At 46.0% G+C, this 23,564-nt stretch overlaps 1 protein-coding gene across 1 annotated transcript in view; it reads right to left on the bottom strand.

Annotated features, from left to right (window-relative positions):
* Nucleotides 1-23,564, bottom strand: part of SCAP (SREBF chaperone) — a gene marked incomplete at its 3' end in the record, with an annotated part of 44,983 nt that overhangs the window by 9,524 nt on the left and 11,895 nt on the right. The window contains exons 4-11 of the mRNA XM_010018890.1: nucleotides 18,464-18,684; nucleotides 16,549-16,654; nucleotides 14,921-15,093; nucleotides 14,092-14,218; nucleotides 8,953-9,065; nucleotides 7,470-7,564; nucleotides 1,975-2,073; nucleotides 784-1,002 (exon numbers count right to left, since the gene is read on the bottom strand). Coding sequence (XP_010017192.1) covers nucleotides 784-1,002; nucleotides 1,975-2,073; nucleotides 7,470-7,564; nucleotides 8,953-9,065; nucleotides 14,092-14,218; nucleotides 14,921-15,093; nucleotides 16,549-16,654; nucleotides 18,464-18,684 — 1,153 coding nt within the window. The remainder of the gene's footprint in view (nucleotides 1-783; nucleotides 1,003-1,974; nucleotides 2,074-7,469; nucleotides 7,565-8,952; nucleotides 9,066-14,091; nucleotides 14,219-14,920; nucleotides 15,094-16,548; nucleotides 16,655-18,463; nucleotides 18,685-23,564) is intronic.

Below are 23,564 nucleotides of genomic sequence, written 5' to 3'. Positions count from 1 at the left end.
CTGAGCGTTACTTTTCCATGAGCCATCCAACTCAACTTGGTGGCAGGAACCCCACTTGTCCCACATAAATGAACAGCAGGGAGGAGACTCCTTACTGGTGCTGGGAACAGCAATTCTGCCACCCTCAAACGGGGCTGGAAAGGCTTCATTCAGGTTCTGGATCATGAACTCTGCCAGACCTACCGCAGCAGCTACACTTCACAGACTGATGGGTTAGATGAACTTAAACAGCCATCAGCATTAGCTGACAGTAACAGGCTAGGCTGTGGCTTGTGAAGCTGAGGAGCACACAGATTCTTCCACTTCTATTACAGACATCCAGAAGAGGGATGGAGGGGGCAAGCAGGAGCAGTAACTGGTGTAACCACTGCAGTTACACCTGCACAAGGAAAAGCCTCAGTCTGTCACGTAGCAAAATACCTCCATATCTTTAGTCCACATTACCTGAAAGAACTAAAACCATGATTTCTGCTCTGTAGAAATCTTCCCTCTCTGCTCATAAGGTCCTTACAAACCTGCTTATATAAAAGCAGATTTTGTCTCAAAGCAAATATCAGAAAATTACCCACTACCACCCAAACATCATGCAAACAACAGAGCCCTGGAGCTAATGTGTGCACTGTGATGTGCACTTCTTGAATAGGATTTACCAGAGGGCAGCGTAAGTCTTGCAGTGGAACAAGGATGCATGAAAATGTTGGCCTTTTTTCCCCCCTGGAAGTCTATTTGGTCCAGGTTAGCGTCCAGGAAGGGAGACCAGCTAACAAACCCCACACTGCTTACCATGATGAGCCTCTGGGCCAGCCGGGTCCTGGCGAAGAAGTAGATGACCCGCAGCCTCTTCGGCAGGCGCAGGTTCCTGAAGGAAGATGTCTGCAGGGTGATGGTGTGGGGGGTGGCAGGTCGCATTGCCGGCTGCCGCTCGTAGCGCTGAGAGCGGCTGACAGGCTTCGCTGGGGGCAGGCAGGCTTCTGCTGGCAACCGCTTGTTCAGGTCAGCGAGCTGCCGAGAGAAGAGCAAACGTGGGAGAGCTGTAGTGAGATCCCTTGAGAGAAATGAGTGCACAGGCCTATGTCTGAGTATCCACTTTCTCCCTCAGGACAATCTGTTCCAGCTTCTCTCCAGCACATACTGTCTTCTTCAAGCAGCCATGGTCATCTGTGAACAGGCCTCCTTCCAGCCCACTTCATAGAATCATAGAATCCCAGAATGGTTTGGGTTGGAAGGAACCTTAAAGCTCATCCAGTTCCAACCCCCCGCCACAGGCAGGGACACCTTCCACTAGACCACGTTGCTCCCAGCCGCGTCCAACCTGGCCTTGAACGCTGCCAGGGATGGGGCAGCCACAGCTTCTCTGGGCACCCTGTGCCAGGGCCTCACCACTCTCACAGGGAAGAACTTCTTCCTCAGATCTCATCTAAATCTCCCCTCTGTCAGTTTAAAGCCATTCCCCCTTGTCCTGTCCCTCCACTCTAAGGTCTCTCTGGAGCCTTCTCTTCTCCAAGGCTGAACAAGCCCAGTCTCTCAGCCTGCCTCCAGAGCAGAGGTGCTCCAGCCGTTGGAGCATTTTTGTGGCTTCCTCTGGCCTCACTCCAACAGCTCTACATCCTTCTTATTTTGGGGCCTCAGAGCTGGATGCAGGATTGCAGGGGGGTGTCTCACTAGAGCGGAGCAGAAGGAGAGAATTCCGTCCCTCAACCTGCTGGTCATGCTGCTGGTGATGCAGCCCAGGACACAGCTGGCTTTTTTTACCTCAAATCTGCATGTTTATTTACCTGAGGGTATCTTGTTCCCTCAGGTATCCTGTCCCCAGTCCCTGTATATATATAACCAACAAGTACTGCCCCAGAACTTTTACAGATTGATCTTTTCTGTTTAGTGCGAAAAATCACAGGTTGTGCTTCCTCTAATTCTTCTCCAGCAGAATAGAAGGAAAAACCAAGGCAAACCCCCATGTTCTTGGCCCTTCCTTACCTCCATACGGCGAATGTCAATGGACAGCACAGTAGTGAAGAAAAACATCTGCAGAAAGAAGTCAGACACAAGGCCAACCACAGCGAAGAGGCAGAATTCCTGCAAACAGGACACACAAATCAGCTATGGCAGCTACAGAGACAACAGTAAGTATTCCAACTTCAGAAAAAGGGAAACTTGGCAAACACTTGCCCAGGGTGCAGGCCTTAGCCTATTTTACTTTCAAACTCTGTAATCCATAACTTGTAATAGTTGAGAGTTTCATGCTAGAAAAGTCTGTGTGAGAACATAAGAGTATATTTACTCATATTTACATTCTTTGTAGCCATAAAACATCAAAGCACCATAAGAAAAAATGGCAGAGGATGTTTTCCCAGTTCACAAAGCCATGGCAGGGCTGCAGCCAGAGCTCTCAGCCTCCAACAGTGACAGTTTCCTGGCTTCTACCAATAAACCTCAGCCCCGATTTAAAATTCCTCTGGGAACACAGGTTGCTCAGGCACCAGATCAATCTCTCTCCAACCAAAGACAGACCACGGAAGTCACTGTACACCTGTGTACTTGTTTGTAGACATATTCCAGGGCCCCAGCTAAAAAATTTCTGCGTAAATCACACTTTTGGCTAATGTCTGTTTGATGGGAAAATTTCATCCCTATGCTCCTGGAAAAAAGTCCCATACCCACCCTCAGAAGTCTGTAAACAACAAATAGATGGGAAACGTTTGCAAAAGCCAGTGCTTCATGAACATCCTGTAATGCTCCGCTTTCCCCAGCAGGTGTCACTGCAGAAACAATCATAGACTCAGAATGGTTTGGGTTAGAAGGGACCTTAAAGCTCATCCAGTTCCAACCCCCCTGCCATGGGCAGGGACATCTTCCACTAGAGCAGGTTCCTCCAAGCCCTGTTCAACCTGGCCTTGAACACTGCCAGGGATGGGGCAGCCACAGCTTCTCTGGGCAACCTGTGCCAGGGCCTCACCACCCTCACAGGGAAGAACTTCATCCCCAGATCTCATCTAAATCGCCCCTCTGTCAATTTAAAGCCGTTCTCCCTTGTCCTGTCCCTACCTGCCCTTGTCAAAAGCCCATCTCCAGATTTCTTGTCGGCCCCTTTAGGCACTGGAAGCTGCTCTCAGGTCTCCCTGCAGCCTTCTCCAGGCTGAACAAGCCCAGCTCTCTCAGCCTGTCCCCGTAACAGAGGTGCTCCAGCCCTCGGAGCATCTTTGTGGCCTCCTCTGGACTCACTCCAACAGTTCTACATCCTTCTTATGTTGGGGGTCATGGTGAGCTTCCTGTCACACAACCCCCCCAAGTCCTTCTCCTCGGGGCTGCTCTCAATCCAGTGTCCCCCAGCCAGTATTTGTGCTTGGAATTGCCCTGATCCAGGTGCATGACCTTGCACTTGGCTGTGTTGAACTTCATGAGGTTTGCACTGTCTCATCTCTCAAAATAAGGATTGAAAGATTCTTCCCAGCAGCAGAAATGCAGTCAGCTCCCAGGTCACTCCGTAAAACAAACACACACTCTTACCCTAATCCCCATTAGTGCCAAGGGCCATCCCCTCTCCCCACTACACTCAAAACTTCACAGCAACATCGAATTAAAATATTTTGAGAGGCATCTTGTTTCCCTTGGAGGTACACATTCCCGTCAGGACCCAAAAAGGATCTAGTAAAAATGGGGAGATCAAGACCTGAGCATAAGAAGTAGTAAAAACCTTGGGCTAAACAACACATTAAAAAATCTGGCCCACATTTGCAGAACAGAGCTGGCAGACACCCACTGCTGTTCGCTGCCTGCACTGGTGCTCCAGCGGTGGCATTCACACTGCCTGCAGGCCAGGCCACATCCAGCTAGGGGGAAGGAGAGAGGCTGCAGAGATAAATTTCTTTTGTTCTCCTCTTTCATATGTCCATCCCAGAATCTTGTGTAAGGCTGGAGGCCAACATCAGCCCAGTGAAATGAAAAGGGTGACATGACAGGCTACCTAAAACCTTCAAACAAACCTTGAAGCTTCCCATCCTGTCCAAACTGTTCTCAAAACGTAAGCAATCAACAGATACATCTGACAGGTTTTGGAAGCAAAGGGCTGAAAACTCAACCCAGGTTTCTCTCTGGGAGAAAACCAGAAAGAAAGCAACATCCGTCTGGATTTCACCCAGACCTTGGCAAACACAGGCTCCCCCAGTGGCAGGCTCTGCACAGTGAGATACTAATTCTGTTAATGCTTCCACTTACTCCATGTAGGCTTAGGCACCTGAAGCTGCTAGCCCTGGAAATCTACAATCTTCTTACATTTGAACACTGCACACCCCATGGCAAAACCCAAAGTGATTTCAGTGGGTGCAGAATTGGGCTGTTGGTGTGTGAACTTCAAAAGAAGGCAGCAGGTAACAAATGGAAAGCACAGGACAAGAGCCATCAACAGGGACACCGTGCCAGAAGAGGAGGAGTCTCTGCACACATGCAATGCAAGGCAAGAGCATTTCATTGGAACTAGATGGTCTCTTCCAACCCAAACCATTCTGTGATTCTGTGAATTCAGTGGATGCACAATTCTCACCTGAAGCCAAACTCTATTTTAGGACAAGGCCAACCATGGCAAACAAATAAAATTCCCTTCTGCTAAATGAGTTGCACTGCAGTAACTGAGAAAAATAAGACCCATTACAGCCCTTGGGGCACGTGAGAGCCTTCAGCAGAGAAATGTCTCCCTCCCCTGTCATTCCCTATACCAGAGAGCACCTGCACGACCCCAGCATTGCACAGCCTGGAGCAAAGGTCCCTGCCAGATTTACGCAGCCTGGCTCTCTTCCTGCCTGATTCCTTGGACTCTGCAATCTGAGTACAGCACGTTATCTGTACAGTGTCCTTCACTCTCAAGGACCAAGATAAGGAGCTTGCACCAGCCTTCAGCAGAGCAGCCATCAGTCTTTTAACAGAGAGCATCCCTGCCAGATTCTTCCTCTGGAGAAAGCAAGCATCCAAGGAAAGACAGGATCATGGAGAGAGCAGAGTGGGTGAGCAAAGGGTAGATTTAGATTAGATATTAGGAATAAGTTTTTCCATGTGGGGGTGACGAAGCACTGGCACAAGTTGCCCAGAGAAGCTGTGGCTGCCCCATCCCTGGCAGTGTTCAAGGCCAGGTTGGATGGGGCTTGGAGCAACCTGGTCTAGTGGAAGGTGTTCCTGCCTGTGGAAGGGAGCTGGAACTGGATGAGCTTTAAGGTCCCTTCAATCCAAACTGTGATTCTGTAATTCTATGTCATCACACGTGTCGAACCACTCTAACAGACAGGAGTACTTTAACAGAGATAACACGGGGGTGGGGGCACAATATCACTGCTTCCCATAGCTCTACTGACCCCATTACCTGACTCTGCCCTGCCCTTTGATCACAACTCCTCTATCTCCTGTCACCAGTGCACCCTGCAAGCTCCTCCATGGCAGAGAGCAATATGAGATGTGACCTGTTCCAGCAGTGTCCCCATGGCAGGGCTACAGGCACTACACTACACTCCACAGACACTGTCAGGTTTCACTTTCCGAGGTCAAGCAGCACAGCCATGAAACAGGGGCCAAAAGATGCTGATATAGCACATGAATGAGCCCAATTTAGACCCAAAGGATGGATCATGTCGGTATCTGAGCTGACAGTCTCTGCAATCAGCTTCAGATACAAACAAAATCAGGCCACAATAGATGCCCAGCTGTAACCTGGGGAATTCTACTATAGCTCCTCTTTTGCTGTACTCTTGGGTTACCGAGAGAGCAGCTCAGGAACTGCTGAGTTCAACCTGGAATGCTCCAGTCCATCCTGAACATTTAATCTTCTTAGATTATCCTAGGCTTTAATCTGCAGGCTCTACTGGTGAGTCCCCAGTGTTAAAGCAAGGATACATACAATCCACCCCTCTCATGAAGGCCACCTACATGGTGGCCAGTGACAACCTAGCGAGGGCCCAGAGTAGCTTCCAGCTATGCAGACACTGGGTGCTCCTGCCTTTGCTTGCTGACTGCACCTGCTAGGAATTTCCAGAGAGAACAGGATGACAGCTCCCTGAAGTCTGGATGCAGAGAAGCTACAGAATTGGTGATGAGGATTTGTCTAGGCAGCACTACTGCTCAGGTGGCACACCAGAAGCAAGCCATGCTCGGTCAAGGATCAGAAATCAAATAGCATCAGCTTCCTGATATGACTCTGCAAGCACAGTCCTGAAAAGGGGGCTGCGCAGCATAGACAGCAACATGCTGTGAGGCAGAAGACCTTGATGCTATTTTCAGTGCAACACAGACCCAACAACATGACCCCTGATAGATCATTCTACCTTGAGGTTTCAGTTCACCCATCCATGAGACAGAGATGGTCCTATCTGTGGCTGCAAAAACCTACAGATTTGTGAGTCTGGTGAATGAGCCCCAAGCAGGCTGCCCACCCTAATTCTCAAAGCAGATATTCTGCAGTAGAGTTTTGGTTTTTCCTTCCATCCACTTACAAGGTAGAGCTCATGTGTCTGGGTCACCAGCAACTGGAGCACATCAGACTGTTGGCAGGTGATCACTAGTGACTGTTGAGCCAAGCAGCTGTTGAGCAGAGTGAGTGGCTTGGGAGCCACAGATGTGTGTGGCCCTGAGCTAGAGAGCTGCAGGACTTGGCTAACGGAGGGACCAGGGACTCCAGACCAACTGCCACAGGGACTGTGGGCAACTGAGCGACTCAGTTGCATGTGTGTGTAAGGCAACTAGAGAAAGAAGGATCCAGGGCTACTGGATGAACTGAATGTGTAAGCTCAGCTACTGGAAGGACGCAAGGGCAGCTGCTGGACAAAAGGCTGGCTCCTGGAGTGATCCACATTGTATAGATGTATGGATTCCCAACTAATGGTCTCTTAATCCAGTCAGGCAGAGGGAAGCAGACTAGTGACTGCACTCTGCAGTGACTAGTGACGAGAACACTGCACACCTGCAGCACCTTCAAGCCTCAGTCATAGAATCACAGAATTATTTGGATTGGAAGGGACATTCCAAGCTCATGCAGTTCCAACCCCCCTACCATGGGCAGGGACACCTTCCACTAGACCAGGTTGCTCCAAGCCCCGTCCAGCCTGGCCTTGAACACTGCCAGGGATGGGGCAGCCACAGCTTCTCTGGGCAACTTGTGCCAGGGCCTCACCACCCTCACAGGGAAGAACTTCATCCTAAAGGTCTCATCTAAATCTCCCCTCTGTCAGTTTAAAGCCATTCCCCCTTGTCCTGTCCCTGCCTGCCCTTGTCAAAAGCCCCTCTCCAGATTTCTTGTTGCCCCTTTAGGCACTGGAAGCTGCTCTAAGGTGTCCCCAGAGCCTTCTCTTCTCCAGGCTGAACAAGCCCAGCTCTCTCAGCCTGTCTCCATAACAGAGGTTCTCCAGATATCAGAGCATCTTTGTGGCCTCCTCTGGACTTGCTCCAACAGCTCCATGCAAAACTGCAAACTCAGACCAATCAGCCACACTGACCTGGATGGCAGGGACAAGGGTGAAATATCCAATCAAGATGATCCCAAGCTCTGTTGCCATGTTCTTCATAATTGACCAGCTCTCATTGCTCAAACCTGGAGAAAGAACACCCAAAGACAGGTCAAAGGAGACTGTTCACTAGTGGACAGACACCAGCATAGCAAAAAGAAACTGGATTTCCCTTCTTTAAAATTAGGTATCTAAATATAACAGTCAAAAAAGGCACTTTCAGGTAAAATTCACCTGACCTATTTTGAATATTGAAGTCAAAGAATTGGACTGTGGATGCCCAATGTCTTTATTAGTGGGATTATTTTGTCCCTGCTATAAAAAAAAGATGGGGACAGGCTGGAGAGGATCCAGAGAAGGGCCACAGAGATGATCCAAGGACTGTGAAGCCATGTGAGGAAAGGCTGAGAGAGCTGGGCTTGTTCAGCTTACAGAAAAGGCGGCTCAGGAGAGACCTTAGCACCATGTTCTAGTATTTAAAGCCGGGATACAAAGAAGATGGAGACTCCCTTTTTACAAGGATTCCCATGGAAAAGACAACAGGTGATGGGCACAAGTTACTCCTGGGGAGATTCTGACTGGACATAAGAGGAAAATGTTTCACTGTGAGAACAATAAGCCACTGGAATAATATCCCCAGGGAAGTGGTGACTCCCCTGCATTGGACACTGTTAAGATTGGGCTGAGCAGGGTGCTGGGCCATGTAGTCTAGGTCATACTTCGCCTAGAAAGGTTGGACCAGATGATCCTTGAGGTTTCTTCCAACCTGGGATTCTATGATTCTGGGATTAGCATTAACTAAAGGGAGCTCAGGATGACTCTCTCAGCTCACAAAACTCTCCCGATTTAAGCAGCTGAAGGGTTCTGTGCAGGGCAGTACAAGGATTCAGAAGTGTAAAGGACTGAGTTTTTGAGTCCTATTTTCAATCTACAATACAAACCACTTGTGGTTTTAAAACCGGGTAGATTTTTCTAGGCATCCCTTTAGGATATCTCTTCCCTGATGTTTAGAAACACCTTTTAAGTTTGCAAAGTCCATTTATCCATGGTTTGAGCACACACAAATCCTTATGCAGGTACAGGGTGTACATATATTAGGGAAGATAAGTTTGTCACAGACTCAGCAGAATTTCCTGTGACCTGTGGACTGCCCTTAACGATATTCATGTCACAAGAGGATAAGGTGCCAAATATCTATACCAGGAGATACAGCTCTCCCTTACTAACACTTTTTAAACTTGTTCAGCCAGTGCTTCAGTCGACAACCTTTAAAAGCAGTGCCCACAATTACAGGCTTCAATTAGTTCTTGGAATTAACAAAACAGTACAAAAAGATGAACAAATACAGTTCACATTCAACACACAGAGTCCTTGTTTCCTTCATAAACCACAATCAAGATCATTCCCCATCTCCCAGTCCTTGGGTTACCAGAATTTTCACTCTCTTCACAGTTTTCCAGAGCAGGCTGCATACCTTGGGCAATGCGTAGCTTCACTTCCAGGTCAACAGGTGTAGAGACAACTGACTTGGTGAGAACTAACACATTCTCTAGGCCAATCACTACAACCAGGTATGGAAATATCTCTCTAGAGGGAAAAGAACCAGAACTGAGAATGAGTTCCTGGGTAAAAAAGACAGGAAGAATTCAAGTTGAGCAGCAAACACACATCCCAGAGGCAAGGTGAGGAAACACTATCCAGTGCTCTTAGCCAAATCCCTTCAGATACAATATCACTCTACAATGAAATAAGAGTTCTGTATTTCACCTGCTTTGGACAGATATTAACGTTTTTGCAAAGCTGCATGGTTTGCTGGAAAATGGCCACTACAGACCACCACTAAATTAGTCTTTAATGCTTCCCACGGTTGGGACAGTGCCCCTCAAAAAGTCTCTTGAGCACCTCAAAAAAGGTGCAAATCAAAAAGAAGGGACTTGGAACACCACTACAACAGACTCAGGAACAATTAGCCAGCGGGAGAGCATGACAACAAGAGGGCAGGGAGCATGGCCCACCACTGACAGTGAAAATCCTGATAAATCAACAGCTAAGCACTACATTAAATGCAGCTTCAAAAGTGAAGAGCTTGGGCAGTGCCTGCTGCAGGTACCCAGTGGGCAAAAGCTTCCACCCCTTACAGCTGCTATAAGTAACTGCCTCAAACATGGAAGGAGACACATGAAGACACACTTCTCTGTTGGGAGGAGAATGTGAATGGAGCTCTGTTCTTAAGTATACCAGGTAGCTCAGAAGCCACAACAGTGAGAACAACATGAAACCTACACATGCTTTGTAAATAAATAAATCCTGCCAGGGATAGTTTCTACCCAAGAGTCAAGAAAACACACTGAAATTGTGTTTGGGATTTGCCCTTCACAAATATATGCACATACAAAAGTAAGATTACCCAAAGTCACCACCATGAATTTATTCAACTCTTCGTCTCACCCCTAAACTTTTTTCTCTCTTTTGAACTACTTGCAGTCCAGATCAGTGAGAAGAAGCTGTTCTGTGCCAGAACATGGTAGACAGGAAATCTCTCCATTTCCCTCCAGCTAAACTTAAAAGCAAAACTAAAGCTTCCATTCTGGAGGGTACCAGATTTGTGCTGTGCTGGTATGTATGGATCCAAAAGGAGACTGTGTGTGCGTGCAAACACTCACACCCCTTGGCACATCACTAACAGCCAAGACAGGCAAACAACAGGGTTCCAGAAGAACACCTCCTGCTTTGTGGCATTACCTGCCATAACCTCAAGGACCACCTTGCCAAACGCCGTTTTTGATTGCCTATGGCCATCTGACACAAGCTTCAACAACATCTGCACACATCCTCCTGCCAGCAGCCTGTGCCCTACAAGCTCAGCTAGGGAAAAACATCTGTTTGGAACCACTTCTGCTAACTCAGCTACTTCATGCCAATTGATTCCTTGAACAAACAGCAAGCTGAAACAGCAAGACCTACACTGAAAGCAAGATTATAGGAAAAAATTAAACAAACAACAAAATCCAACCCAAAAAACAAAACCCAAAGAAAAGAAAGCTAGAGAGGGGCTTTTAACAAGGGCAGGCAGGGACACGACAAGGGGGAATGGCTTTAAACTGGCAGAGGGGAGATTTAGATGAGATCTGAGGAAGAAGTTCTTCCCTGTGAGGGTGGTGAGGCCCTGGCACAGAGAAGCTGGGGCTGCCCCATCCCTGACAGTGTTCAAGGCCAGGTTGGACGGGGCTTGGAGCAACCTGCTCTAGTGGAAGGTGTCCCTGCCCGTGGCAGAGGGTTGGAACTGTATGAGCTTTAAGGTCATTTCCAATCCAAACCACTCCATGATTCTCCAGGTACCCTAATGAAATTTTAGCTCTAACAATCGTGCAACACGCTGATTCCTTCGCCTCCTGTCCAAAGCTGCACAGGCCATGAATTTCCATAGTGAGTGAAAAAAATACAAATCTATATAAGCCTCTCATGGGCAACTTCCTGTTAATGTTCAAGAATCCAAAATTCATCAGCAAGTACAACTCAGTCCTTATCTATAGCATCTTCAGTTCATAATCTGTGTCACTTCTCCAAGCAGTACTGTAGGACGGGGGACAGATTTAAGAAAAGCTCTTTGTAATCCTTAGGGATGGAAATCTCTAAGTAAAAGAGAACACAACAAACATGAGGGAGAGCTCTGCTGCCTGGCACAGCACAGCACGTCCTGCAGAGTGTGTTATCTGCAAGGATACACTCTTGAAGAGGCCTTGCGGAGTCCTGTCCTTACGTGAGACAGGCAGAGGGGTCAGCAGCATTCCCAGATAAGCTGCAGTAGCCTTCAAAAGGCAGAATAAATACAGAAAAGAAAACTTGGAATTCTTTCATTAACTATGTCCTACTTAAACTGTAGCTTCTACTGCAGAGGGTAATTAACTAATAGTTCTGGCTTATGAGTTTCAATAGTCCTTAAAGAATCAGCAGCTTTCATGTGAAATTACCAGCAGTTTAAAAGCAATGAGACATGAGCTTTTCTTGAAGAATAATGCAACTCTGCAGGCCAAACACAAGCTGTTCACACCCTGCAACTCCAAAACCTCATTTGTCCCCACTCGGAAGCAGATGGCAAGAGATCCTTGTTGTATTTTTGGACTTGCAGTGCCAAGCATTGAGAAAGAGCTTACAAGAGGAAGAGGAAGGGCAGGGGGAGATGCCATACTGTGTCCATCTACAGAAACTTAATGATTTGATGCCAGAAGGTGCTACATCATAGCATGATCCAGCATCCCAGAGAGTCAACAGAAATGCTACTGCTGACTCGTAAAAAACAGATTTTCTGTGACTCCATATGCATTTGTGAACAGAGACAACCTTGGTTTATCCAAAACGTGGAGAATTTAAGAACTGATCATAGCAGCCTCTCATAAAAAATGCAGATTTTCACATTTGAACAGGTTTATGCCTTTTTTTATAAGCAGCAAGGAGAAGTAGTTCATCATTTCAGACTGTGATTCCTCTAATCTAGCTGAGATGCCAACTTGTGGGTTGGTGGCTTGTGTTCCAGACTCACTAGAGAGTCACAGTCCACCAGTGTGCAGGAACCCCACTTTCACTGAACTGGCATTCTCCTCAGCCTTACTGCTTATTCTTCCTTAAACTCTGCACAGATCATGTTACCTATTTCCACTTTTCTGTAAAATAAGACTAATGCCTACCTCAACTACAATAAATTCATTATAAAAGTTGATTGATAATGATTAAAGTCCAGTTTACATATCATGTCTGTAGCAACAATGATCTCAAAGAAACAAGCTTCATTTTAACACCTTAGAAAAACCAGTGAGGGAAAAAGGCTTATCATAAATACAAGACCCATGAACACAAACACACCCACATCTGGAAGGCTCTGCTGTAAGCAAAACAGATCAAAAAGGTGGAAAGCCAGATCAAAGTTGAACCAAACTCTGCACCCTATGCTGGCCAAACCCTAGCATGCTGCCACAGGTGTGTGATACACCAGGAACACTTCATCTTCCATCAAGAATCAGGTAACTAGAGAGAAAGTGCTCTGGCAGGCACTGGGGAATCAGGAAAAGGTCACTCACCACAAGTGTAAAAAACCCCAAACCATGTCATCAGACCCCATCAGCATAGAATCCAGGGGTCTTCTGTCTAATTAGACATAATCTATAGAGTATTGCAAGAATTAAGCAAAGAAATTTTGCTGGAAAACTAGATTTATTTTTTTTATTTTTTTTTTTAGAAATAAGGACTGAATTAACTCTTGCTATCCTGTAGGAAGGATAACTAGACTTACTTTAGCCCTTCTGTATGACAACAGTAAGGGTGATGGTATACACAGGCCTTGGTAATTGTACTAGCCATTCCCTTGGAACAGTTCCCATGTATCTACATCCAAATATTGCCCTTTTTCTTGTGTTAAAATTATAAACTCCAAGTGTGTCACCTCTGTTCTGTTTGTACAGCTCACAGAATAATGCAGTCCTGATCTGTAATTAAAGTTCCATGGCACAACAGTGGTAAAAACAGAAACAACAGCAATTTCATTTTCTGAAGTCAATTATTCATCACTCTTTTAGGCTTCTAGGAGAGGAATTCCTCCATCTAGGACTGGCTCCTGGTAAACTGTCCCCAGCACCCTCCCTGGGTGGAGAAACTCACTCCTCAGGGGTCAAATTTTCAGTGTTCCTGCAGCATACAGCTGCAAGGACAGCAATGGCAAGAAAAATGAGGGGTATTTCCTTAACTACTTATAGAATCATAGAATACTTAGGGTGGGAAAGGACCTTAAGATCATCTAGTTCCAACCCCCCTGCCATGAGCAGAGACACCACACACTAAACTATGTCGCCCAAGGCACTGTCCAACCTGACCTTGAACACTGCCAGGGTTGGAGCATAACTTACGGAAGGGATCTAAAAACCAAAAGATTCTGAATGGAACTTTAATTAATAAGGAATGAACAGTGCAAAACCTGGGTAGATGAGGTGCCAATTAGAGCTCTCTCAAGGGTTTTCAGCTTGACACAAATATAAAGCATGGTAGTAACCACATCAGAAGTCCCAGGTGCCAACTCTAACATGCAAAGGGAACCCCAGTTAAAAGAAGAGCAGACAACTATCAGTGTTGGATGCAAAGTCTCTCAGGCAGCCTCCCAGGCACAAATACCACAGGTCAGTTCTACCACCCTTAAAAGATCTGTTGAGTGTAATGTAATGAAGCTCCCTCCTCTAGAAGAAAGGTAATGAGTGTTTCTCCATGGCACAGCAAGTCACTGCAGGAGGAAGGTATGTGAAGACCTACTTAGCTGCCAGGAAATCAAGTTATAAATAAGGTGTTGTCCCAACAATTCCTTCTGCTTTAGGCAGAAAGAGTCAACTGCTAAGCAATAAGGCATCTCCAGGAAGACTGGGACCCAGTCAGGTCTATTTGCTGGCCAGCAGAGAAACACATGGTCCTTCAGCCCTGGAAAGTATCCGATACCAATTTTGCATAGGCGTATTTAAAAGAGTATCACACAAGCTTATATGAAAAATACCAGATCTTAAAGATTAAGCATTTAACAGCTGTCTTCACCACCATCTACCCTTCTTCAGGAAGAGCTCTGGTGCTAGAAACATACCCTCCATTGAGCGTAGGTGTCAAACCAAACAGCGTGCAGAGCCCAACAGACATGAGCAGAGAGCTGAGCACTGTCACGACCGCTGCCAGCGCCAGTCCCCACTTTGATTTCACCATGTCAATTTTCCCTGAAAAAAAGGAATGCAAAGTCTTGGTTACCAAGTAGAAGAAGGTATCTTACGAACACAAGAAAGGATCCTCATCCTGACTTATTTCAGCAGATAGCTCAATACCCTGCAACCCAGAAGTAATGGTAGTTCAGCCTCAATGTCTGAAATGCAGCTCCCAGATCCTCCCAGTACATAAGAAGTACTGTAACCAGGGAAGGACAGAGAATAATGCATGGCTTGCAGCTCGAACTACCTCCAGTACAGCACTGCTGAGGCATAAAAAGGGATCTAACCACTAAATGTGGCTTGTTAAGGTCTAAAACCATCACCTCAGAACATGTATTTGATCTGTCTGACAATGAATGAGTCCCTCTAAACTGGAAAAATGTCATTACTATGGGATTTAAAGCTGCCTAAAACAGAAAGCACCTCAGAAGATATCACAAGGAATAACACCACACTGTCTAAGAGGGACAAATTAGCAGAAGTCAGATAAACAGGACTATCAATTCTGTCCATGACAGTGCAGGGTACAATTTCAACTCCACCTTCCCTGCTGAAACACAGGACAGCACTGCAGGGCACAGACTGGAGTCTCTCTTATCTGCAGCCAGGGAAAGGGCACTGCACCACTGATGCCACACATAAATTCAGCTGGCAGGTGTGTAGGTGGCTCATTAGCTCACCCTCCCTTCAGATCTCTCCACCCCACAAACCTACGTGTGGAGAAGTAGATGTAAGCGAAGAGTATAATGTAGGTGGTGACGAGAGGTATCAGCTCAGCAATGCCAATCTCTTCCTTGAAGTGGACATGAACAATGTTCTCCTCTCGCAGCGTGCAGTTAGGGCTGGGATGCAGCAGCTTGAGGCGAGAGCGGAGGCTGCTGAGGAACCTGAGATGGAAAGCAAGCAGGAGGATGTCAATTACACTGTACCCAACAACCAGCACACCATTCCATGGAGAAGCTCAGTGGATACAGATCAAGTAGGAAGAAGCTCCACAGATTCACAGGCTTACAAAGCATGGTTCTCTCTAGGCCTGACTCCTAAAGTCTGTTCCTCTGAGGCACAAACTACATGTGCCACATCTGTACTGTGGCAACCTCACAGACCTTGGTTTCTATGAAACAGGTAGCTGTGAAGACTCAGCTGAATGCTGGGAACATCAGCAAAGGTACCACCAGCAGAGATAAAGATGTCATTGTCGCACTCAGCTCTTGCCAGGGCACCTCTGGAATACTGTGTTCAGGTTTGGTCCCCACTATACAAAAAAGATGTGGACAGGTCTCAGAGAAGACCTTATCACCATGTCCCCGTATTTGAAGGGTTGACACAAAGAACATGGAGACTCCCTTTTTACAGGGAGTCCCACGGAAAATTCAAGGGGTGATGGGTACAAGTTACTCCTTGGGGAGATTCCACTGGACACAAGAGGAAAATTTTTCACAGCGAGAACAATCAGCCATTGTAATAATCTCCCTAGGGAAGTGGTGACTCCCCAGTGTTGGACACTGTTAAGACTGGGCTGGACAGGGTGCTGGGCCATGTCGTGCAAGTCATGCCTTGCCTAGAAGGGTTGGACCAGGTGATCCTTGAGGTCCCTTCCAACCTAGGATTCTAGGATTCAATGAAAACTGTTCAAAGCAAAGGCTCGTCATCCAAAATACTGGCCTTGGAGAACAGAACACACTGTAGTCTCTAACATCCCCTGAATTTCATGTAATTATGGCTGATGAAAGGTGCTACATGACACTCCTTGAGGCTGCAGGGTTCTTGCATGAGTGGCAGAAGAGTAAGTTTCAACTACTGCACTGTCAATTCAATTCTAGGCATCCCTTGGGGAAGTCTGTGCAGCACTGAGCAGAGCGTTTAGTCCTCGGATGCACTCAATCCAAGCCAGTTTTGCCAACGTTGCCAAAAGGGTTTCACAGGTGATACCAGTCCAATTAGCACTTACTGGAAAGCAAACGACTTGTACCAGGAACTGCATCAAAACAGACCTACTGGGCCTTGGCTGCCTCAGCGACAGTTCTGTGTGCAGATGAAGCCATCATGGGAGGAACTTCCGCTGGCACCTTTGGGCACTATATAGACTTTTTTTAAAGAGATACTGACAACAGATAGTATTTAATTTCCCTTTTTTTTCCCTACAACACAGCAAGTTTTCTGCCAAAACCAGCACCCTGGTTTTCTGCAGCATGTTCAGAAGATCCTAAAACACTCTAACCCACAAAAAAACAGAGATTAAAGAAAAACATATCAATAAACAGAGCAGAACAAAGAGCAAATTAGCCAAGAATTGAACAAGGGATCCCTAACTCTGAAATAGCACAGCCAAAGCTCCTTACCTGGAATCATATCGCTGGAGACCCAGGGTGACAGTGTACGATACCACTCGCTTCCTATTGTAGAGGTTCACCCCGCTGTACTTTCCAGGGAGTCCAAACAATAGGTCTGCAAACACATAGTATGAATGGAACATTAGGACAAGAAAAACATTGACAGGCTGAGTAGAAGGCATCCCTGCCCGTAGCAGGGGGGTTGGAAATGAATGGTCTGTAAGGTCCCTTCCAAACCAAATCATTCTGTGATTCTGTGAAAAAAAAACATAAAAAAGATGGGATACAAGAGGTGTTCACTGTGAAGAATGCTGAACTACTGTCCTGATAGGAAGCACTTCTCAGTCTGGTGAGACCTTGCCAATGCGGATAAATACCTGATGCAGGGAAGTACAGAAGACGAAGCATCTCTTCTTAGTGGTGTCCACTGACAAGACAAGAGGCAACAGGCACAAATTAAACCACAGGCAATTCCCTTTAAGTGGAAGAAAAATCTTCCTGTGGCAAAGTTGTCTGTCTTCAGCTGCTTCTTCCTGACAGGGCAGTCTGTAGCAGATAAGGTCTGCCCTCTAATCCTGACTCATAAGCTCTCAACTAGATCATCACCCATTCCTAAGCAAAACTCCATGTGTTCCCGCTGCTCACTTGCAAAAGGACAATCCTCAGCCTCCCAGCCTCTCCATTCCTGAAGAGTCGGTGTCCACCCACAGCAGTACTCCAATATTGCCTTGGAAGTATTCAAGGCTATGTTGGATATGGCTTGGGGAAATCTGGCCTAGTGAAAAGTGGCCCTGCCCGTGGCAGGGGGTTGGAACTGGATGAGCTTTAAGGTCACTTCTAACCCAAACCATTCTATGATGGTGAGCCACTCCACACCATCTCTGTGAGCAGGATGAGCTACATGCACCTCTAGTTCCTTCTGTTTGCTCCTCAAACTCTGTGTGTTACTGTAAAGGCATGCCAAGAGGGCACCCAATTTGTCCTTCAACAGCGGAAACAAGCATTTCCTTTAAGGATGCAGCCAAAGAAAACCTTGGACACTTGGTTTTGTGCATGTCAGTGTGTGATGTGAACCAGAGGTTCCAGGCAGACCTTGCATTGCAAAACGCTATTTAACATCTCTTCTGTTAATCTTGTGCACTAAAATGCAGACCTTAAAAAACAGGGATAATGATGAACACTGCCACTGTTCCACTGCCTGGAATTCCTAGGATATTGTCAAGCTCTATCTCATTTGCAAAAGAGCTCTCAGAGGGGCTCCATGCACCCCAAAGCCCCAGTGTGCACATGCTCTGTATGCTCAAAAAATAACCTTTAAAACAAACTTATCCTAGAGTTATAAAACCCTTTTCCAGACATGTCATATTATAGGCTTCCTGACATCTACAAAGTTCCTTTAAAACCAAAAGAACAGCATTTCCTCTGGCCTTATGGAACCGCTAAAGCGTATGATCCCAGCCATGGTCAGAGGATTTTTTTTAATTAAGAGAGAAAAATACTTTTATGATACTTGGTCTAAATGCAAGCAAGTATCAGTGAACACACAAGAGGGAGCAGGATGAATGTTCATTTATCTCTAACAATGAGGCAGTCTTGACAGACAATAGCATGAAGGACAAAGATAGGCTAGAGCATCCATACAGTAAGAGGAACAATAAGACTTGGACAAGTTACCTGCTATTTTTACACCTACAGAAAGGAGTCTGACTGAGACTGTGTTCCACAAATACAGAGCTGAGTTCAAATACAGATATAAAATGAGAGATGACATATATTTCATAGCTTCGTTTCAGATGCTGTGAGTAACAAAATGCCACCCCATTTGGTAATATTGGCAATCAAGATGTTGGAGATACCAGGAGCAAAACAGCAATGCAAGCTGTAAGCATTTCTCAACAGCTGCTTTGGCACTTCAGCATCTTACCTTTGAGAGTAGCTGATGTTTGTAATGTCTTTGGTTCATGCTGGTGGATGGTTTTGATGATATCTGGGTCAGCATTGAATCGCTCACGGTCGTTCTGCCAGAAGTTCCCTGGAGACAGTAACAGACAGCCGTGTTCGGGGAGCAGATTCCGTAGCTTCTTGAGGCCAGGCAGAAGATCTGTTACCTGAAGACAAACTTCCTCCAAGCTTTTGACACCAGAACTGAAACACAAACAAAAGTTAGACGCTGTTGTGTGTGTTGCAACTCTCACAAACAAAAGGCAAATCTGCCAAGGTGAACTGAATGCCCCAAGGACCCACATCACCATGTTACAGCTCTTGCTCTTCATAACCAAGCATCAAGAGCCTCAGGTCACAGATCAGGATCTCACTGTAACAGGGGTACAGACTCCAAAACCCCATTATCTGGGGCCCCCAACATGTGGACCTGTTGGAGCGAGTCCAGAGGAGGCCACAAAGATGCTCCGAGGGCTGGAGAACCTCTGCTATGGAGACAGGCTGAGAGAGCTGGGCTTGTTCAGCCTGGAGAAGAGAAAGCTCCAGGGACACCTTAGAGCAGCTTCCAGTGCCTAAAGGGGCAACAAGAAATCTGCAGAGGGGCTTTTGACAAGGGCAGGTAGGGACAGGACAAGGGGGAATGGCTTTAAACTGGCAGAGGGGAGATTTAGATGAGACCTTTAGGATGAAGTTCTTCCCTGTGAGGGTGGTGAGGCCCTGGCACAGGTTGCCCAGAGAAGCTGTGGCTGCCCCATCCCTGGCAGTGTTCAAGGCCAGGTTGGACGGGACTTGGAGCAACCTGGTCTAGTGGAAGGTGTCCCTGCCCATGGCAGGAGGTTGGAACTGGATGAGATTTAACGTCCCTTCCAAACCATTCCAGGATTCTAAGATTCTGGTATTATCAGTTCTCTGGACACTGTCGGGCCCACACAGCTTTCATGCTTCAGCCATAGTAGGTGCCACAAGTTTCACATCCACATCACTTCCAGTCTACAGAGAAGTTATCTCCCTGGAATTCTTCTTCAAAGACCTTGAACTCCTCTGCATGCTTCTTTCCACATATTCAGTGGGATATTTTACAGAAATTTTTATTAACTCTCCTCAGGTGGACTATTTAAGGTGTACAGAGGCGTCTAAAATTTAAAACAATTACATAATCCTTATCAACTAGTAATTCAAACAAGACTCAACTTAGGCTTACAATAGGACCTGACTGTGAAGGTTTGGTGACAAAACCTGTCAGAACACCACTTGGCTAGACAAGGAAGGGCTGACAGTCCAAAAGAGAACACTTCCCTCAACACAACACAGGCAGCTGTTGGTATTTGCACGGGAAGGGTGTATTTAACAGAAGTGAATTTAAGAAACGAAACCAATCTTCCCCAGCTCCAGCCATGCTGATTACAGAGAAGGTGACTCCAGAAGAGAAGTCGGGGTCCTACTGTAAAATGCCTTCTCTAGAGAAGGGGTTTTTTTCTGTAATGACTACAAAAAGCAAACATAGAAACCAGACAGTGATGATTTCAGTTACTCCTTCGTGAAAACTCCCTTCAGAATCTGTATCCTGTCACTATACGGCAAGATACTTTGAAAAGTCACAGCTGACAAAAGAAAATATTCTCGAAAATACTGTGTTTATAAGAACAAAGGATTTTTGAAAGATAGTTTCAAGGAACTGACACAGTGATGCCTCCAATAATAGCTCCAGGAAGAGTAAGACATTTACTGGTTTGTATCTCAGCTTTAGCAAACTCTGAAACGTAACAGTGATCATAGAATATTGAATGGTTTGGGTTGGAAGGGACCTTAAAGCTCATCCAGTACCAAACCCCTGTCATGGGTAGAGACACCTTCCATTAGACCAGATTGCTCCAAGCCCCGTCCAACCTGGCCTTGAACACTGCCAGGGATGGGGCAGCCACAGCTTCCCAGGGCAAACTGTGCCAGGGCCTCACCACCCTCACAGTTAAGAACGTCTTCCTCACATCTCATCTGAATCTCCCCTCTGTCAGTTTAAAGCCATTCCCCCTTGTCCTGTCCCTACCTGCCCTTGTCAAAAGCCGCCTCCAGATTTCTTGTGGGCCTCTTTAGGCACTGGAAGCTGCTCTAAGGTCTCCCTAGAGCCTTCGCCTCTCTAGGCTTCAGCCCATCTCTCTCAGCCAGTCTCCATAGGAGAGGTTCTCCAGCCCTTGGAGCATCTTCATGGCCTCCACTGGACTCACTGCAACAGCTCCAGCTCCTTCTTATGTTGGGGGCCTCAGAGCTGGTTGCAGGACTGCAGGTGATAACAGTTTATACAGCAGATAAGCCTGTGTACACTCATATTTGTGAAGCGAATGCACACAGCCAGTGTCCCTACCACTATACTGCTGTCCTGGGTTCAGCTACAGCAGTCATTTTTATTCCTTCTTAGTAGCTGGTGCAGTGCTGTGGTTTTGACTTTCAGCCTGGGAACAACACTGATAACACCGATGTTTTTAGTTGTTGCTCAGTAATGTTTACTCTGACCAAGGACTTTCTCAGTCTCATGCTCTGCCAGGGAGGAGGGGAAGCCGGGAGGAAGCAGAGACAGGACACCTGACCCAAACTGGCCAAAGGGGTATTCCATACCACAGCACGTCATGCCCAGTATATAAACTGGGGGGAGTTACCCAGAAGGCCCAGATCGCTGCTCAGGTTGGGCTGGGTATCGGTCGGCGGGTGGTGAGCAATTGTATCCTCTCCCTTTGTTATTTCCCTTATCATTATTGTTATTATTGGTAGCAGTAGTGGTTTGTATTATACCTTAGTTACTGGACTGCTCTTATCTCAACCCGTGGGAGTTACATTCTTTTGATTCTCTTCCTCATCCCTCCAGGAGCAGGGGGAAGAGAAAGGGAGGGAGTGAGTGAGCGGCTGCGTGGTTCCAAGTTACCGACTGGGCTTAAACCATGACAACTGTGGATGCAGCTTGATACCAAAGAACATGACCTTGGAGCAAACTACAAATTTCATGTTGCTTTTGACTTTTTCCAAATGATGAGTGCTCAAAGTTTCAGCAGGCTTACAGCTGATGAAAATATAATCACCTTGTGTTTCCTATCTTCTTGTCAATAATCTTCAGCTGCTGTACTTTAGTACAAAAGAATGCTTTTTTAACATTAAGAAAATCGGCTGCACTTAACTTTGATACTAACAAAAGCACCTGACCACAAGGAACTTCATAACGCCTTTTGAGATAATTTCAGAACTTATATTGAAGTTAGATGCTTCCTGAAATATAAGAGTCCATCACCAAAATGGGAGCCTTTTCCCAAGGTTTAGGTCTAAGTGCTCAAGTCTTTTTCTTCTGGTGGCCATGGAAGTTTAATTTTGCTTCTGTAATACATCAGTGTTTATCAAGGGCAGCACCAAGGAGAGATAATGACAAGACCACACACGTCCTCGGAGCAGGTTGCTTCTACCTTGGCAATTGGTAATTGGCAACTATATACCGATTACTGTCTAAAGTAACAAACGTGATAAAGAAGGAGATGAGGCAGAAACACAGGAAGAATGTCAGCACCAAGGCTTTGTGAGCTGGTGGGGAAGAGCTCCATGTTTGACACTGTAAATGGCATTTCTAAAAGATGACCACATAGAGAGCGGGTATTTAGCTTGCAAGGGCAGGTTTAAAGGAAAAAGGACAAATCATCAGATAGAGTAGTGAAGTGGCCATTCTAAAAAATGAAGCAATGAAGGATGCTGCCAATGAAGTATGAACAAGTAGTAAATCTTCCCCACCTGTGTGAGTTATGGGACAAAGAATGAAGAAAGCTTCTGGCTGAAAAGCTGGGAGATGATCAGACTCTAATCTCCCCATTTGTCACCACACTTGGCCTGTTCTTAGCACCATCACTCTCTTGAATATAGACTGACAAGTAGGGGCGCAATTCTGTCCTTAGAATTATACCCAGCCAGGAACTTCACCACAGATGAAGACTTAGAACTCAAAGGAAAATTATTAAAAAAAAAAAAAAAACAAACAAACAAACCCAGAGGCAATTTAATGTGTAGAAAATGCTTTTTGGTTTACCAAGAGAGAACATGGCAAATTACTCTGATCACACCCTTCTAGAAATGCCTGTCTTGTTGGATGGGGAAAGCACAGCAGCTCTCATCTACATGAGCCCAAATAAAGCTTTTGATGCAGCACCACACAAAAAATGCTTTAGTTTACAAGAAGACACAAAAATTAGCACAAAAATGGTGATGCAGTAAAGAACCAAGTTAACAGGAAACTGGTCATGGGGCTGTTGAAAGGTGAACCACCAGTATCAAGCAAAACAACATGGAATTTCTCAGGCAGTTCAGAGAACCAGGATTATTATGTATTTTTCTTAATAATCTTGGAAGAAGATACAAGGACATCTGCCGATAACAGAAAATAAAGAAACCCTGTTAACACAGAAAAAGAGCAAAATATCTGAAATGGATCATGTAAGGGCTGGAATAAACTTAATCCCATTTCTATTAACAATACAAAGTGCACCTGGGGAATAAAAAGAGTTTCTGCTCTAACCTTTGGCTCATTAGCTGGAAATGACAAGAGAGGGACACAGAGATGTTAATCAATCACTTTATAATGTGGAAAAGTGATGTGACTGGCCATGAAAAAGAGACCTTCAGTCTCATATTCCAGGGAAGGCTTTTCCATGGAAAATAACACACAAATGAGACTTCTCTGAGAATACCATGCACAGTTCTAACTCCCACAATCAGGAATGATATGTTAAAAACAGTGCCAAAAGGAGCAACCAGCGTGACAACCTGAATACAGAGACAACTTACTGGAGTAAACTCAGAGTCAGTGTTTAGCTTAACAAATGAGGAATTGCGACGGGGGGTATGAGTTCTCCCTGTAAATATCTGGAACAGAGGAAAGCTATTGTTGTACAAAGACTGTGTCAGGACAAAATAAAGCATGTTTAAACTGGTCTTAAATAGAGCTAAAGTGAAAAGTCAGAAGAAGTCCCTGACCATGTGAAAGTCCATAATCCTAGAATGGTTTGGCCATTTTAGGAAGGGACCTTAAAGCTCATCCAGTTCCACCCCCCTGCCACAGG

The sequence above is a fragment of the Nestor notabilis genome, unplaced genomic scaffold (genome assembly GCF_000696875.1).
Source record: "Nestor notabilis isolate BGI_N333 unplaced genomic scaffold, ASM69687v1 scaffold1917, whole genome shotgun sequence".
In the NCBI taxonomy this organism is placed as follows: Eukaryota; Metazoa; Chordata; class Aves; order Psittaciformes; family Psittacidae; genus Nestor; species Nestor notabilis.
The sequence above is the reverse complement of the archived record's forward strand: the minus strand, read 5'-3'. Positions and strand labels throughout refer to the sequence as shown.